At 41.3% G+C, this 17,767-nt stretch overlaps 2 protein-coding genes across 2 annotated transcripts in view; both read right to left on the minus strand.

The window, feature by feature from the left end:
* The window catches only part of TSPO (translocator protein), a 357,420-nt gene that overhangs the window by 210,606 nt on the left and 129,047 nt on the right, over positions 1 to 17,767 (minus strand). The window lies entirely within an intron of this gene.
* Positions 1,941 to 6,437, minus strand: TMEM52B (transmembrane protein 52B). Its single transcript, XM_066319602.1, has 5 exons — positions 5,800 to 6,437; positions 5,168 to 5,211; positions 4,447 to 4,485; positions 3,363 to 3,529; positions 1,941 to 2,954 (listed from the first exon to the last, which is right to left on the minus strand). The coding sequence occupies exons 1-5, from the start codon at positions 5,845 to 5,847 to the stop codon at positions 2,713 to 2,715; spliced, it is 540 nt and encodes a 179-aa protein (XP_066175699.1). The 5' UTR covers positions 5,848 to 6,437; the 3' UTR covers positions 1,941 to 2,712.

Genomic DNA, 17,767 nt, shown 5'->3' on the forward strand with positions numbered 1-17,767 from the left:
AGGTGTGACCCCCTGACATGAAAACAACTTGTTGAATATTGTAATCATTGGTGGCCAATACATAAACTTAATGGTTGTGAAAAGTGACCAATTAATGGGACTGCAAATTACAATACCATTTTGCAATTAATGCTGTTTTGTAGAAGGAATGCAACGGACCACTCACTGATTTTTTGCTGATTTTTTTTTCTTTGTGGAATAATCCTGATTAGTGGAAGGAATGTATGCGTGTGCCTAGAGGTCCAATGTTGTTAGCATTAGATGAGAAGGGATGAAAAACCACTCAAAAGGAGCTGCTCTGGCTGCAGTCTAGGCTGAATCCTCAGTGTCAAGTGTGTGGCTCTGGGCTCCTGTGGCACAATGAGCTGGCCAAGTTTGTCCTGCAGCCAGGGGCCTGGAGCAGCTCAACAGTGAGACTACTTGGGAAACATCATGGGGAAAGGCTTGACCTCAGAACTGGACTTGTGCTTTAGGAAATTTACAGTTTCACAAGGACAAAGGAATTTGGTCCAGGAAGGAAAAGAGTCTGTCTGTCCAGTCCTGAGCTCCTTTCTAAAAGAGAGCTGAGCCTGACTGCAGGAATTCAGGGCTTTCAGGAATTGAAAGATGCTTTGATGACTGCTCCTGCACTGGGGCTGCTGGGCTTTCTAGGCAGAGTTGCTGCCCTGTGGAGCAGAGTGAACATCATGTGTTAAATGCCAGGACAGCTCAGGGTTTGCAGGCAGGATGAGCTAAATGTTCCCCCTGGAAAGCACTGTGAAGACTTCCAGGAAGTTTCTGGGCTTGACAGTGCTTGACACATGTTCAGGGGACTCAAATGTCTCTGCTGGCTTCAGGTTTTACTGTGGAGTAAACAAGAGCCTTCCAGGAAATGTTCTGCAGCTTGGTGAAGCCAGGCCTGAAGAGCACTTCAGAGAGCAGCTGATAAAATAGGTCACTCTAACAAGTGTTCCACAAACAGTTATAATTATTATTACTATTATTATTATTATTATTATTATTATTATTATTATTATTATTATTTCAAGGCCAGGCTGGACAGGGCTCTGAGCAACCTGGTCTAGCAGAAGGTGTCTCTGCCCATGGCAGGGGGGGTGGAACTCAATGATCTTAAAGGTCCTCTTCAATCCAAACCTTTCTACAATTCTAAGATTGAAGAAAGGTGTAATAGCAGAAGGGGCATAAACTTTTATGTCACTTCTTATTCCATTCCAGTTTATCTCTTGCTAATGATACAGTTAATTATGACTAGACAATTTAGGAAGAAGTTTGTGACCTCAAAATCAAGACCCTTTAGATTAATTCCTTTAGATACAAAATTTCTGTGACTGGTCGAGGTCTGGGGCATATCAAAGATGTTTTGGTTTTTCAGTTAGGCTTTATTCTACTGCTGAAGCTATTTTATCAATCTTCTCTAAAATATTACATGGTTGTAATCTCAACAGCAGCTAGGTTCTTAAACATGTTTGGGACCTAGTCTTTTTTTGGACCTTGTCCAACATTGTTCTTGCTCTTCTTATCTACAGAATAACTGTATTTTCTGTATTTCACAGGAAAGAAGACCAGCATAATAACTAAAGTGGGAATTTGGGTCCTTCAGCAGGAAGGGCCATTGAGGTATTTCAAAAAGATGTGACCTGTGCCTTCATATAAACATGAACACATACATGCAATTTATTCATGGTTGAATAAATCATCACATGATATTTCATGTTGTTCTGCTTTAATGTTTTCACATGCTGAATCCAGGGTAGAGACAACACTGACGTAGTTCAACACTCACCTTCTCCTAACTGCCTAGTCCAAGGTTTTACAGATGGGCCATACCTATGTTCATCCAATTTTGTTAATATTTCTGGATGGTTCAACATATTTGTACTGACCAGGAGACACTTACAAATTATTCAGTCTGAGAAATGTTTTTTAAACACACGTGTTTTAAGTGGTGTTACTTAAATTGATCTGGTTTTGACAGCAACATTAGGAATTAATAAATGATACCATATGAATGCATTGAAAATATGAACGAGCTTTATTTCAGAGGTTGTGCTCCTCCTCTTGTTTGATCTGTTGGTACATATATAATATTTTTTAATTCATATATAAGAACATGTGACTACCATTAAAGAATTGCTGTGTATCCCATTCAGAACCAGACTGTTCACTTTACGTATCCTGCAGGGCATTAAGGGCACACTCTATACATACTGTGTGTATGTATGATGTCTTTCATTTACATGCAGATTGTTTCCACTATTTTTTTACTTAATTTACTATAAATGATTGGCAATTTCCAGAAGTTTGGTGTTAATATTGGGTCATAACAGAACCTTTGCAAATATCTTTTTTTTTTTTTCTGTTTTGAAGACCTCTTTGCCATCCTGAGGAAGCTTAGGCAAAAGGCAAGAGGAATGAGACTGCACCTGTAGGTCAGCACCTTGATCCTACTGCCCACTTATTTGTGCGAAGTGTGATTCTAGTGTTGTGTGCATGTAATGAATGGGCTTGGAGAGTGCAAATTATCTGAAGGAGGTGTCAAAAAGAGCCATTAGACGATGGTAGATCTGAAAATGTTTGGAATTTTAGTTGCTTTTTCTCCCCCTTTCTCAACTGACTAAGGAAGTTAATCTGAAATTCTTAAAACCCAGCCCACCTGAATTATTCTCTGCATGCATCTATCCTGTATTATTTGCTATCAAGAAAAACCAGACATCAGAGGGCTGGCTGGGCATCCTTGCCCTCGGCCAGAGCCTGCGGCTTTTCCTCCGGCACTGGATCCAGGTCTGGCACCTTCTGGCCCGCCTTGGCCACGGTGAACCTGCTCATGTGCAGAGCTTCTTCGTACACTGGAGGAGTGTCTGGTGTGGAGAGAGGAGGTGTTCCCTGGGCAGCGTTGTGGGAGTGTGCCACGGCTAATATTCTCCTGGCAGCAGGCCCAAACACTGAGTGGAGAGCTGGAAGAGAAGAGACCAAAGCCGTTTGCCTCATCCTGAAAGCATTGTGTTATTAGAGGAGGGCAAGGATATCCACAGGACACAGCCTTTTCTCTTCCCACACCCAGAATGTTTTCTTTTTCCTGCTCCTTCACTCTTCCCTAAAAAGAGTGTGTGTGAAATCCCGCTAGCAGCATCTCACAAATCCTCTCTCCTGAAATGCCACTGAAACCTGTAGCTGCCCTTATTCCACCCAAACATGTCTCACAGCTGGGCACCTTTGTGTGTAGCATGTAGAGAGGTTGCTTTTCCTCCATCCTGCTGTGAACTTCCCTCTCTGAGCTTTGGGGTGTCACATCTGGACTTTACAGTGCAGCCCCTCACTACACAGGGTGTTGAATTCCCCGGGATCTGGCAAGGCCGACTCACAAGTGATGGTGCTCTGGAGGGTGTTGTCATGGTCAAAGGCAATGACGGTGACCTCGTAGGGCTGAGGGCCCGACTCGTCCCCTGGCTGATGGCACTGGAAGCAGCACCTCACGCAGACAGAGACCAGACCACACAGGAGCAGGAGCCCCCCGATCACCAGCACCAGCCTGCAGCAGGAGGGGACACAGAATTAGGACCAGAAAGATTTTGTTTACAGGACACCTCTTAATGTCTCTGGCTGCTTGCAGCATGGTATACCTCAAAGCTAAACAAAGTCACCTGGGAGTTTGTCCAGCTGAGTTTGGATTGAATCAAACTCAGATACTGCAGGGATGCAGATCTGTCACCCCCTCCAGGCACCTGTTCAAGTGCTGCACCATCCTCAGGGGGAGCATTTTTTCTCCTGTCTAATCAGAATTTTCCTGTCTGCAGCTTGGTCAGCCACCTCATGAGGTTCTACTGAGCACTTCTTAGAAGCCTCTGTCTTTATCTTCTCTCAAGATCCCCCTTAGGTAGTGGAAAACTGCAATTACTTTGACCCCTTAGCTTTCTCCAGGCTGAAGAAACCTGTTTCTTTTTATTGGCTCTTCAGGGGACTAGCTTCAGTGTGCCATCATCTGTTTTGTACTAGGGGACTGGAACTAGGTATTCCAGACATCTTGTCATGAGTGACAAGCAGAGAGGAAAAATTGGATCTTGCAATCTTCTGACTACCCTTATTAATTCAGCCTTCTACATGTTCAACAACAACCATCCTTTTTAATCTCATCCTGGTGGGAATAATTAGGAAATCAAACAGAACTTACTTTAAAAATCAGTCTTTTAAAAGGCATATTGTGCCATGAATACTTTATTGATAGTGTTCATATGACTAAATATGTGGAATAAAAAAGGAGGCTGGTGGGTCAACTTTTGTTAAAGACAGTGAGATATCAGAGGGGTTGTCTTGTTCTTGTAGAGCTCTAGAGAGTCCCAGGGAAAAGGAGGGGGTGGCATCACTCCTGAGCAGGTCACATTTAATCCCACCATTTGCTACTGGAATTGTCTAGAGATGCAGCTATTGAGAGTAAACATGTTATCTTACCAAATATACCACAGATGGTCCCATGCTGTACCTGAACAGCTGAAGAGAAGAGGGCACAAGAAAGGGTTATCCACAGAACACTAAATAAAGGCAAAGATCCCTATGGATCCCTCCTCCATCTCCCCTCTTGCTCCGCACATACTGTCCATATTCCAGATGGCACAGTGATGAGAAACTGTGCTTTGTGGAGAACACAGTTGCCCAACCTCATCAATATTCCTGTTAGGTGAATTTCCCTTCTTTTGGCTTTATATCTAGATAGTTTTCCTGATATTTATCCTTGCCCAATTCCCTTTGCATGCAAACAAAATGCTTGTTTTTTTTTCTTTTTTGTCAATATATCATTTAGGTTATTCTTACAAATGACATCACTGATAGTAATATTCACCAAAGCAGTTTATATCAAACCATTTTTTCAAGGAAAGTTTGATTTTAAAATCATAATCCCAGTCAATTGAAATTACACCAGAAAGCTCTTAACTGTTGCAGTAATGCAAATAGGCAGCAGGAGCAGTATACCACACAATCAGTGTGCTGGTCAATAAAAATAGTAACTGATACAGTTCACATTCAAAGTAATGGTGATTTTACATGAATTTTTAATACAACGAAATAAGATTTTCTGGAAAGTGTCAACCATGAGGTATAATGCCCATGTCCAGTATTGCCTTTATTGTTCATTGTTTTTTCAAAAGAAGAGCAAGATTGGCCAATACTTAACAGTTCAGCGTTGAGGCAGCCTTCCTCACCTCTCACTTGGGGTAACTAGAAGGAGAAAAGCAGCAAAGACACAGCTAGAGTGAATTAAATCTTTGTCATATGCATCTTGTATATCTTTCATTTAATGAGTCTGGATCTCCTATGGTAAAGATGTACTCTTATGTATCTTCCATTGTTTCTATCATATGTTCTGCTGTAGATTTGAAGTAACCAACAGCATTGCTTCATATATTAACTTCTGTAGTCCTTAAAATCCTATTTAGTACTGTTCTTAACTTCAGTGTCACCACAACTTTCCCCTTCTCCACTACAAGTTCCAGCTGTAGATCCTTCTCCATGCTCAAATAGTAAGAACTTATTAAGACTTAAATACCCTGCCACCCACCCTGGCTTGAAAACTGCTCTGTCCCTCCAGCACTCCTACCCTTCTCATTCCTTTTCCTTGGGTACCCTAATGTCTGTGTTACCATCCCTGGAATAGCAGCAAATATTATCTTCTCTGTCTGTGCCTTTTAAATGTCCAGTTCTTTCTAATATCAGGGAAATTATTATTGCTAATGCCCCTCCATCTTTCCAAGGTAACTCCATATCCTAGCAGTGACCCCATACAGAGGAATGGCAAAGGTGACTTACCCATAAGAAACTCCCTACAACAAAGCAGATCATGCCTGAGTTATGCATCCCTGTAAGGTGGTTCTGTGGCCTCTTGGTGTCTCAAGCTGCTCAGACTCTTCTTGTCCTTTCTACTTCAGTTCATCTTCACCAGTCCAGTGGCCAGGAGAAGGAGCACCTTCTGTGCTGTGTGTTGAATCCAATCTCTTCCTCCTAATCTAACCTCTTTCTGCCCTTCAAGTTTTTTGCTTTCCCTCTTTTCCTTTTTGTCATTGGCAATTCCTGATTGTTTCTGCCTGTCTCTTTTTTTATTCTCTTGGCCTGGTTCTCTTCCTCTTTTGAAGGGATTTCTAAAGCCTTCCAGTCAGATCAGGAGAAGAGTAGTGGCTACAGGTTCTTACTTTTGATGTTTAACTGGTTCAGTGAAGGGCATCATGAGATCTCTGCAGGCCTGACCCTTCCCTTCTGTGAGCAGAAAGGGTCTCTGAGTTTGTTCATTCCCAATTATTTCTCTCCCCGCCCCTACCCTGAGGGGAGTGGGTTGAAGGTCATGTTACTGACCTGTTGAAATGGAGTTCAGATTCCTCTCCATCCTCCAGTACCTTTTCTGCCCCTGCACTCACATTGTCCTACCTCTGACAATCCAATCTACTGACTTGGAAGTGAAAGAGTTTGCCATATCGTAGCTATATCCAGCATTTAATATATATATATGCCGTTATATGTATATATGTGTATGTAGACATATATGTATGCATCTGCATGCATATATATATATATATATATATGTATATATTTAATATGCAGTAGCTCTTGTACCTCCCATTTTAAGGCTCTGCCATCGCCCCTCTTGCCTGGTCATGTCCTGCTATGTCACTCCTGCAGCTGACAGTCTGTTCACTCACAGATCCCTCTCCCAAACTTCATGCATGGCCAGCCATGATGCTCTAAATCCTTTACAGTGGGGGGATCACATGTTGATTCTCCTGTCCTGGATACTATTAGTCCTACAGCTGGTTATATTCACAGGCTCCATTCAACGACCCATTAATTTTCTCTGTCTTGTAGAATTGCTTAAAAATTTCTGTTAGTGCTCTTGGCTATCCAGAGTGCTATTACAGTCGTGTAATTGGGTTCTCCTAATCTTTCTCTTCTGAATAGCTGAGACTGAAAAAATGCTCTGCAGTAATGTGTAACTATTTGTGTTTGGGAACCACCTGGGACTGGTGCATAAATGTTTGTTAAAGGCAGGATAGCAGGTAGTGAGACTTGTTGCTCCTTGTTGCAGTCGCAGCCCTTTCACATTAAACTGGTGAATCATTAGCCCTGGTGGTGCATTTTAGAGTTGCAGAGCAGAACCAATGTATTCATGAACATAATGTATTCTCCCAAGGCAGGCTAAAACCCATTTGCCATTCTCTAATTATAAAAGTATTGTGCAGTATAAACAAGCCTTAGCAGTGGTTTATCCATCCATCCGTTCTTCCATCCATCCATCCATATCTGCTGAAAGGAGGTTTCTGAGTCCTGATGGACAAATAAGAAAGAAAGAAAGAAAGAAAGAAAGAAAGAAAGATTACCTACTGACATTGTATTTACATAGGAATTGACCAATATTCTTTTTGCCTCCTTTTTCTAAATTCTTTGGTGTATTATAGAAGTCTTAGAGGAAATGACCCAGTAGAACTGTATGCACAACTTTTGAAACTGTTGGGAATCAAATATGGAAAAGAAGTAAAAATTACCAGTGTTTTTTCAGGGCTTTTTATCATCAGTGTGATAATTCAATAGATCACCACTTGATTTTAGCTGAAATTCACTCATATTATAATCTCAGATTCTGGAATGATCCAATAGGAGAAATAGGAGATAAAGCGACAAAAAAATCCCTAAAGAAAATGTTGCAGTGTGACATGAAACAGTGACCCATCCAAAAGGATATATTAATTATTAATTACTTAAAAACTTATTGATTACTCTTATTGAAACTTATTGATTACTCTTCTTCGTTTTCTATGGCACTGCTATTAACACTGTGCTTCCAGTGTTACCAGTAATAGGTGAAAATACAAACTCTTTGACACCGGTGTAACATTAAGAAGCAAGCATTCTTTATTTGGCTGGAATATTGTGTGTGTTAAGTACAGAAAGAGCTCCAATTTACAGGCTTTATTTTACACACATATTCATTGATTTTCCTGGAATAAACATACATTTGATAATAATTTCCCCAAAATCATTAACATATTTTCCCTCCTCTCTGCAGATGTGTTTTTCTGTCCTGGGGGATCTCTTTGGTGGTCTTTGGTGATCCCAAAATCAAATCTGACTGCCTGGTGAACTGATAAAAGCTGGCACAAGTGCGCTGGTTGCTTTCCAGTTCTTCTTCCTGAAGGATAAGCATTGTGCAGTTCCACAGGCCAGTGTTTTTTCAAGAATGATCATTGCATTAACCCACCAGGTGCAAATAGTTCTTCATCTGGCAACATTCTCCCCTTTAAGCCTTGTGAGGCTTGGCTTAAAACTGTTCCAGGAGTTTGCCTTTCACTGCTTATGGGATTGTTTTTTTTAAATAAATTGGACATTGCACTGGTAGAGATTTTTCTATTTCAGTCATTCCCACACTACAGAGAACACAGTTTTGGAGACTAGAAGTCAGGGACTCAATTCCCCCAGGAGATTCGTTGTGTTCTTTTCTCATTACTTTCCTCCTTACAGGAAGTGGAACTACAAGTTGTTGGCTGTTTTTTACCCACCAACCCTCTTGATTCTTAGTGGCTTTTAATATGTTTTCTAAACATTGATCCTCACTGTCAGAATTAGGCTTAAATTCAGATATGTCAATTTCTTTTTTGTGGGACTGACTCTGGGGTGCCTTTTTCAGCTACTCCTCAAACTGCTTTGTCTGCCAGTTGGCTTCCCACTCTAACATTAGTTTGTCCAGATTGATGTGCTTTGCAATGCATCACTGCCACCTCCTTTGGGGTTTTTAATTTCTTTCAAAAGTTGTAAAATTTCTTCTTTCTGTTAAATAGATGATCCTTGAACTGATAGCAGTCCTCTTTCCTTCCATATGGCTCAATGGGCATGAATTACAACAAATTCATATCTAGGATCAGTCAAAATATTCACTCTTTTGCTCACTGGCAAGCTCAACACTTTTAAAAGTGCTATTATCTCTGCTTTTTGGGCTGATGTGTAAATTGGTAAAGATTGAGCTTCTAAAACCTCAGTGGCAGTCACCACTGTCTATCTTGCCACCTATTTCCATCTTTCATGAAACTGCTGCCACCTGTAAACAATTCTAAATCTGGATTCTCTATTGGTTCATCCTGCTAATTGGTTCTGCTGGAATATACCTGTTCAGTGGTTTGGAGACAATCCTGTGTCAGGGCTCCTTCATCCACTGCCTTGGGATCAAGGAAAATGGCTTCAATTCCAGATCATCCTGTTCCAAGAGCACAACTTGGTATCTGAGCATCCTGCCAGGGGACAGCCAATGCTCCTCCTTTTGCTCTAATATGGATGTCACCATGTGAGGGACAAAACCAGTGATGTGCTGTCCAGCCCTGAGCTTCTTGGCCTCTTCTTGGCCTCAACAGTAGAACTGTCACAGTAATTCCTTACAAGCATCCCAGCTGTCCTCTGCTCATGTTGTCCAGCTGTTTGGAGAAATAGCCCACAGGTCTTCTCCAGGTTCCCAGCTTCTGCATCAGGACTCCCAGGTCCCATCTGGTTATCTGAGCATCCAATTTTCCCCATAAATCTCTCCCCAGCAAGGGGACTGGGCATTAAAGGCATATATAGAAACTGATGAGTAGTGCAGTTCTTTCCTAATTTAAATTTCATGGGCTGTGAAAATGATGGAGTTTCGTTTTTCCCTGTAGCACTAGGTGTACTTACCACATTGTGTACATTTACCACATGTACCAATTTACATTTACCATTTTGCAATTTACAATTTACATTTACCACACCCTTACTAAGCTTTCCTTTACATATATTCAGTACAGAGTAAGTTGCCCCCGTGCTTACCAAAAATTCCACTTCTTCTTTCCCCAGCCTCAGAGGTTCAGCTGGGGTAGAATCCCCCGTTTCTCTTCAATCTTCATCTTCTCGCGTAACAGCCTGTAAGGCAGGGTCCAGCTTCCCAGCCTGCGGGCATTCCCGCTTCCAACGCCCCTTTTCCTTACCAAGTGCACTCTGGCTTTCCTCTGATCGTTGTCGGGAAAACGATGGGACCCTCCCTCCTCCCCTTCCCCGTGTTCTGCCTCGCCTTCCTCCTTCTCCTGCCCTGTTGGGCGGTCCCTTAGCACCCTCTAGAGTTCCAAATAGGTTCTCGTGTCTCTTGTTTTCCTTTCCAGCCTGCCGCATTTCCTTTTCCCTATCCCTGTTGTAACATGCTTTCCAAGTTCCATGGAACAACTTTCCTGAGTCACACCACTCCAGTCCTTCCATTTCCTGGGATTTGCTTCCAGCACCTGGGGCCGACTGCCCTATAAAGATAGTTTCTAATTGTACAACCTCTTGTGGATTCTCAGGATCCAGATTAGTGTATTCTCTGGCAGTCACCTCCTGTCCTGCTTTCCCTCACATAGTTTTGACTGTGTTCAGTATAGCATGCTTTACACCAGATAATATACATCTCTGCTACCTCCAACTCAGGTAAATTAAGGTTCCGCCTTGGGTCTGGAAAGGAAAGGTTGAAGGAAAATTTTTGATCTAAATTTTGATTAGTTGCTTATAAGTCTCCATGAGCATGGGCCTCCTCCACCTGCTTTCTACACCATCTTTTTTTCTGTGCTAACTAGTGATGTTAACTAGAATATCACCACTTGTATATCATTTCAGTCAGGGTCTTGAGTTCTAATTATAGTTCCTGGTGTAATTCCAGCAGTTTGGGTCAACCCTGGTTTAGTGGTCACAGGATCACAGGGTCATTTGTGTTGGAAAAGGCTTCTGAGATCATCCAGTCCAACCTGTGACTGATCACCACCTTATCAACCAGACCATGGTAATAAGGGCTATGTCCAAGCTTTCTTTAAACACTTCCTGGGACTCCACCACCTCCCTGGACAGTTCATTCCACTCCAACACAACCAAGTTATTTTTAGGTTTTTCCACAGGTCAGGATAAGGACAGTCCCTTGCTTTCTGCCTTTTTTTTCCTTTCTCCACTGCTTTAACTTGAACTTTTAAATAACATTGCCCCCCAGCCAATCCTGCAGACAGTGTATGAAATTACCCTGTGGAGTGAGACCAGGCAGGCTTTGGCAAATCCTGCTTTTAAATGTTCCTTCTAAAAGCTGCAGAGAACACAGGCTGTTGAAGAAACCAAGCTTTTTCATTCAGTGACTGATACTGAAGCAGTGCCACACATTGTGCTCATTCCCTTGATTTAGCCACATAACACAAAGGAAAGCAAAAACTAGAGTTTCCTGGCATAGTCCCCAAAAAAAGCAAGACAGCAGCTAGTGCAAAATAATGAAAAAAGTGCAGTTTTATATAGCTAGAGAATAATGAACTGAGCTTCAAGCCCACCAGCCAATTTGAAATGACTGCATATGCCAGTGTTCAAGGATCCTGAAAAGTCAGTGCAGGATCGTAAAAATTAATGCTAGCTCATCCATGAAGGCCATCACAAGGGGAAAAATATACTACACATTTCCAGGCTCATGTTATAGGCTTCAGTGGTGTCCCTCCTTTGCTTTCTATTGCAAGACTTACACTTGAAGGAGGGCCACACACCTAGTGAAATGAAGAAATAAAGATACAGGGAAACAATGATGGGATGCAATCGATTAACTTTTTCCATGAGTCTGGGAAATAATGCTGATATTGCTTTTCTTGGCAGCACAGAAAGAAACTCCGACCTGAAAACAGCAGTTCAATGGGTGCAACAGCTAATTATTTATGGTTGAGTTATATGTGTCAGATGGCAACAGGTAAAAGCACAGTTTATTTCTCTGGTGATGAAAGGAGAATGCTTTCGTAATGGTAGAGCACCCACAGGTCAGCACAGGCCCCCTTGATTTGTGATCCCTTGTTCAGTAAACTTGATGCCTCTGCAGTCCACCTCTATTTAGGACACATATTTAGGATTTTACTTAATTCTGTTTGTACAAGGTGTACAACCCCAAGAGTAAAGGGCCTCCTGAAGGAAAGGAATTGACTGAAAATGCGTTATCTTGCCTATCTGGGTTGTGATGTGGTAGTTTCAGGCAGAGTGGTCAAGGTCCCCTCTGCTGATAGCAGGAAGCTGACCTTGCTTCTTCAGGAAAACTGCTCCCAGAGATTTCTAAGCACAGAAGAAAATTTGCAACTTTGTAGTCTGAGGTGACAACCCTGTCTGGAAGTTTCGTAACATCTACAGCCAGACTCCAGAGTTTCTCATGCTTTCATATGGGTACAGATTTGAGTTTACCCTTCCCTCCTCTGCAGGGTAAGAGCAGGAGGCAGAGAGCTGGCATCCTATGTGACCCCATAGTGGGAGGGCCTGGAGGTTTTGGATCTTGGACAGCACAAACTGCAGACTTTCCCTCTGTTTTTACACCAATAGATAAAAGTAATCTATCTCCTCAGCTACACAGGTAGTCCCATCCCTTCTGGGAACAAGAATGTGCAACAAGTCTGATGTCTCGAAAATCCGTTTGTACAAATATGTTGCCATATGGGGAATAAGAGACTATGGAGTACAGTTACTCTGCTGTGCAAACAGAAGTCTTTATGATGGGAGATATGCCCTGTTTTACTAAACATGTGGAGTAGGGAATGCTCAGAGCCCCATCCAGCCTGGCCTTGACCACTTCCAGGGATGGGGCAGCCACAGGTGCTCTGGGCAATCTGCACCAGGGCCTCACCACCCTTTAAACTGAATCATTTCTTCCCAGTATGTAATCTAAATTTAGCCCTTATCTGAACTGTTCCCCAGGTTTCCATTCTGGTCAGCAGAGAGAAATTAGCATTTCTAGAACACAATATATCTCTGTCTCTTGTCGATTTATAAATTCAGTGACGTGTATCCTTAAAGCCTTTGTCATTCCTGGACAAAGTCCCAGGATGCTGGATGTCCTCTGAACACACCTTTGCAGGTTGTTCCCAGTTATCACAGAGGGAGCTTTAGTGTCGCCTTGGTGGACACTAAAGTTGGGCAAGATGGACTCGGTGTATCTGGCTGTTTGTTCCTGTGTCTTAAGTAGTGTTTGCAAACTGCCTTGTTTGCTTTTCAGAAATGCTTCGGCTTCTTCTCACCTTGGCCTGGCTTTAGCTAAAAAAGATCTTTAGGTAACTGATTTGTGCCAAATACATGCATCCTTTCCTGCATATTGAAAAAAATTTCAAGAGAACAAAGAACAAAATTGTCCTTATGGTTACTGAAGGCTGAGCTCTGTAATGCATTAGAAATATGACAAGCACTTATAAGCAATTTCAGGCCACTTGGTTTTTTCCCCTTTTTCTTCTTTCCATGTGATTGTTTTGTTAGAGTTTTTATTGTGTGTCTTACCAGATCAATACGACATCTAATTAAAATACACACAGCCTTCTAAAAGTAGGAGTAGGGAAAGGGGCAGAGAGCTAGGACTTCAAAGTGTTCTGACTGGTGTAATGGAAATAAACATCCACCTCCCAAATTAACTCCCCAGATTTAACTTTGTCTGTAAAAAGCCATAACAAGGTGGCATGAACCACTGCTTTGAAGTGAATATCACTTGATCCTTCCAACTTGAGATCTTTTGACAGAGAAGTTCTGTGCTGGTATCCCTGTGTCACCTCTGCTTTGCAAACAGGGCGAAGGACACAGGCACCCAACTTCTGCTGAATCAAGGACTGAAACTGAGAGCCCTGAGCATGAGTCCAGTATAAAATACACAGCCTGCAAAATCCTTCAGGCTCACACAGGAGAGAATCTGAACGAATACTTTAAATGTTGAATGGTATTCCTGCTAAAACCTTTGTTTCTGCAGGAGATGGATAGACGGGAAATAGAAATTCCCTCGGCTTCTCTGACACTTGCTGGATGCCTCAAAGCACAATCTGCTGTGTGGGCAGCTAGGGAATATTTTGAAGTGGTAAAGCAGATATCTTGGAAAATCTGTAAGCTTTAGAGTAGGGAGTAACCATGGCAAACAAAGTGCTTGCAAAGGCCCAGCCTCCATGATTTCTCCCGATGGGCTCAAGTGGGAGAATCTTTCACACCTAATCCCCTCAACTGAGCTCCTCCTTTCTGAGAAGCACTTCTCAGGTACAGGCATCTGGGGAAGCAAAGATGCTGTGCAGAGTGCTGGGCAATCAGCAGCCTGTTTTATCCATGTTTATGCCTTTGGATGCCAGGCTAAATAATTCAAGTGGCCTGGTGCTCATTTGGCTCATTTGCTAATGGCATCAGCCCAATGCAAGTTGGTTCAGAAGGAAGCTTTGCACAAGACAGGGCCAAAAATAGATATTCGGGTAGAAATAACTCAAGAAAATTGATGACTAAAATAGATGTTATGTCAATAATCTGTCAGACAGTTGCCACAGTTATCCTGGTGGCTGGCTGGACATCTCTTGGTGCCTGAACTGATGTCAGTGAAAAGGAGATTGATCCTCTTTCTGGAGGCAGAGATAGGCCTGAGGGATGAAGGGAGATCACTACTCAGATTATGTGGGGAGAGAATTAAGGTTATTTGGAGTGAGCACTTAAAGGACTGGTCAATCTGAGGCAGTGAATTATAGGGGATGGTCTCCAAATAAAGGAGGAACAGATCTATATTTCTGTTGGATCAAAACAACACAAGGCCTTTTTTTTTTTTTTATTTATTTTTTTTTTTATTATTTTTTTTTTTTTTATTCCAATAGGCTTTGGAAGATGCTTCTGCAGTTCACCAGTCAGCTTTTCAAAAAGATTTTATTGCATTTCAGAGAAGCAAGAAAACAACTGGAGCCCCCTGAAAACAGACAGATAAACAAAAATTAATAGCAAAACAACTTTCCAGGGCAAGGAAAGTTGAGTCTAATCTCATTGTGATGCCTTTTGCTCTAATATGGAAGAAGTAGGAACTTAGATATTGATATTTCTACTCTTCAGTATTTAACTTTGGTTTTTTCTTCTTTTTCAAATAAACCCACTTACCCAATATGAAACATTTTTCTCTTAGTTCCCTGTAAATTCTGACTTGTGAAATTATTCTAAGCTTACACTGATGTGTGATGTTTCACTTTAAAGAATGCCAATCTAAGCCCACCAGACTCTGCCTCCAAAAGCATTCATGACTGTCAAATCTAATACAAGTCAAGTGATTGATCTTCTAGCTTGCAGCTGCAGCATCTTCCAGAAGATAATATAGGACTTAGATTCTGTATGAGACAGGAGTCCTAAAAGCTTCTTGTTATTTTCAAGCACAGAATCATCCTGCCTATGATCTTGTACTACAGGGCACCATAATTTATATTATCAGTGTATGACAAAAATACAATTTAAATATCAATTCTAAGTGTTGCAAATCCTTCATCCTCTTGAAGTTTGCTTGCATACTAATAGCTTATAGAGTAAAGCTAAAAATGGTGTCATTTAAATTAGGGTTTTTTCTCGGTTGAAAAATAAAACAAACCACTTGTCAATGTTTCTCATTCTCTGGACTTTTAATAACAATTCCCAGATCTAAGACATTCACAATTTTCTCATTTGCTGCATAGTTGACCCTACGCGTTCAGGGCAGTACCAACACAGACAACGAAAAAGACTGAAGCTGTCTGGACACGTTCTGTGCAAAATGCCCACACTGAATATGTGCAGGAAGACATTTTAGGTTGGTTTCAGAAAGGAGGTTTTTCTATAATTTGAATAGTCCAAAGGGCTATGTTGTATTATCCAATCTAAATTGCACTTGGATAATACTGAAGTGATAGGTAGAAACCAGATAAAGGAAGCCACAGGCTGCTTCTGTCAGTATTGTTTGAGAGGGTCATAAATGCTGTCAGGTCTATACGCCGTCAATTATCAAAACTTGAAGTAGGTTTTAAATAATAAAATTGGTGCCGGTGTACTTTTATTGGCAAAGTGTTCAGGAAAAAGAAGAGCTGGGAATTATAAGGACTGCAGCTAACAAGAAAGAGAGGAGAGAAAAGCAGAGGTGTGGCTGAGGTTGGTGTGGACAGGAGAGTGACAGGAGAAAGCTGCTGATGGATCTGAAAGGGGGATCCAGCATGTGCTGGTGGGGAATGTCTCAGGCGTAAGAAAGGGAATGGAAACATCTCTCCAAAGTAGGGGTATGGCTTAACCAACCTTCTCCCTCTCTCTGCTGATCAGAAATCTGGAGGTCTCCTGGCTAACGAGAGGATGGGTTGATCCACTTTTCACTGCCCACAGCACCCGAGCTGCTCTCTGGAGACACTCACAGCCTGCTTGTGCTGTGGATGTCCATGGAGATCTCACTGACTCTGGACCTGCTCACTTATTAATAGACAAAGAGACTTGACCTTGGGTCTTGGACACCTCTCCAAGACCTCTAGACTAGTTATAATTGTCTTGTACATCTCTGAGGCTTGCACCTCTCGTTCCTTCCCTCACATGAGAAAGGGCACAGGACTTTCAGAGGTGTTGAGTGAAGGAGGAGAGATAGAGCAGCTACAAAGTGCCTGATTTTACATCCTCTAACAACCCACTGGCTCTGATCTGCCTCTACAGCAGCAAGAAGTGTCAGTCAGAGGGAGAACTTCACTTCCTGAGCTTCAGAAGACAAACACATGTTTAGGTATTTTAAATTGACGTTCTTATTCATTTTACTTGGTATTTCTATTGTTATCTAAAACCAGAATCATCATATTCAGAGCTTGAAACAGAGAGATTAGGAACTGCATTCAACCCTAATGTTTGCCACACCTCATTTTACACATTTGTCAGAGAAAAAATGTCTGTTATATTATTTGTTGCTGGTCAGCAGAAATATGCCTTTATGATAGAACTGGCCTCTGTCCACTAGGCAAATGAATACCATAAATATAACTTAGGGGCTATTTAGAAATTAATTCAAACCAATCGAAGTGTTATGTACTCACTTAAAACCAAACAGTGGCAAAATGCACAGCACAAAAGGTACAGCTTTAGATTTATGTCTCAAAAATTAATAAGCATTAATTTTGCATTAGGGTGCATGATACTGACCAGCTACACCATTTTTCTGCTGCACTTCTCTTTCATATTCCATCAAAAAAGCAACCAAAGGAATGTGGAAAACTAGCTTGGAGATTTGAATCCATCCTTATCAGATCAGTGTGTTGTATCCACTGCTCATTGTGCTGCCAGATAACGAGGGCAGACCTTTGCTACCAAGTCCTTCACTGTCATCAGGATAAATCACCTTACAAGCTTAAATAAAAGAAATAGACCTATTAACTCTCTAAGATGTTTGCGCAAATCATAAATATTTATTTGACTATCTCTCTGATTTTAGGAATAAAAGAAAATCCAGATTACATTTACGTATATTAATTTCATATATTAATATATTAATATATTCATTTCCCCATTCTAAAGTCATCTTTCATATATGTTTGTGACTTCTGCACACCAGTAAATAAGTCTAGCCCATAATTATTTCATTTTATATGCAGCCATATAAAATGAATTTCATTTATATGCAGCCATCATTGTTGCAAAGTGACATTACTGCAGCTGCTAACATTTAATAGTGTTATTTCTATCCTAAAACCCAACTATTTTTCCATCAGTCAGACATAGTAATGAAAAATTCAGATCCTGCCATGCATGCGTAAACGGGCTGCTCCAAATAAATTCAGTATTATTTCCAATTTTCTAAGGACAAAACACAGGACTGAGCCTAGAGTTACATTCATGCAAGAAAGGAAGAAATCTTTTTAATTAAGTGTAAGGATTTGAGGGAAAATGCTGGATACACTTGAAACCATGAAGAAATATGAGGCTGTATTTTGATATTTATACTTGTTTTCTATATTTTTTTTATAAGGATAATTTTAGGAATTGGATTGCA

The sequence above is a fragment of the Sylvia atricapilla genome, chromosome 5, assembly GCF_009819655.1.
Source record: "Sylvia atricapilla isolate bSylAtr1 chromosome 5, bSylAtr1.pri, whole genome shotgun sequence".
Taxonomy (NCBI): Eukaryota; Metazoa; Chordata; class Aves; order Passeriformes; family Sylviidae; genus Sylvia; species Sylvia atricapilla.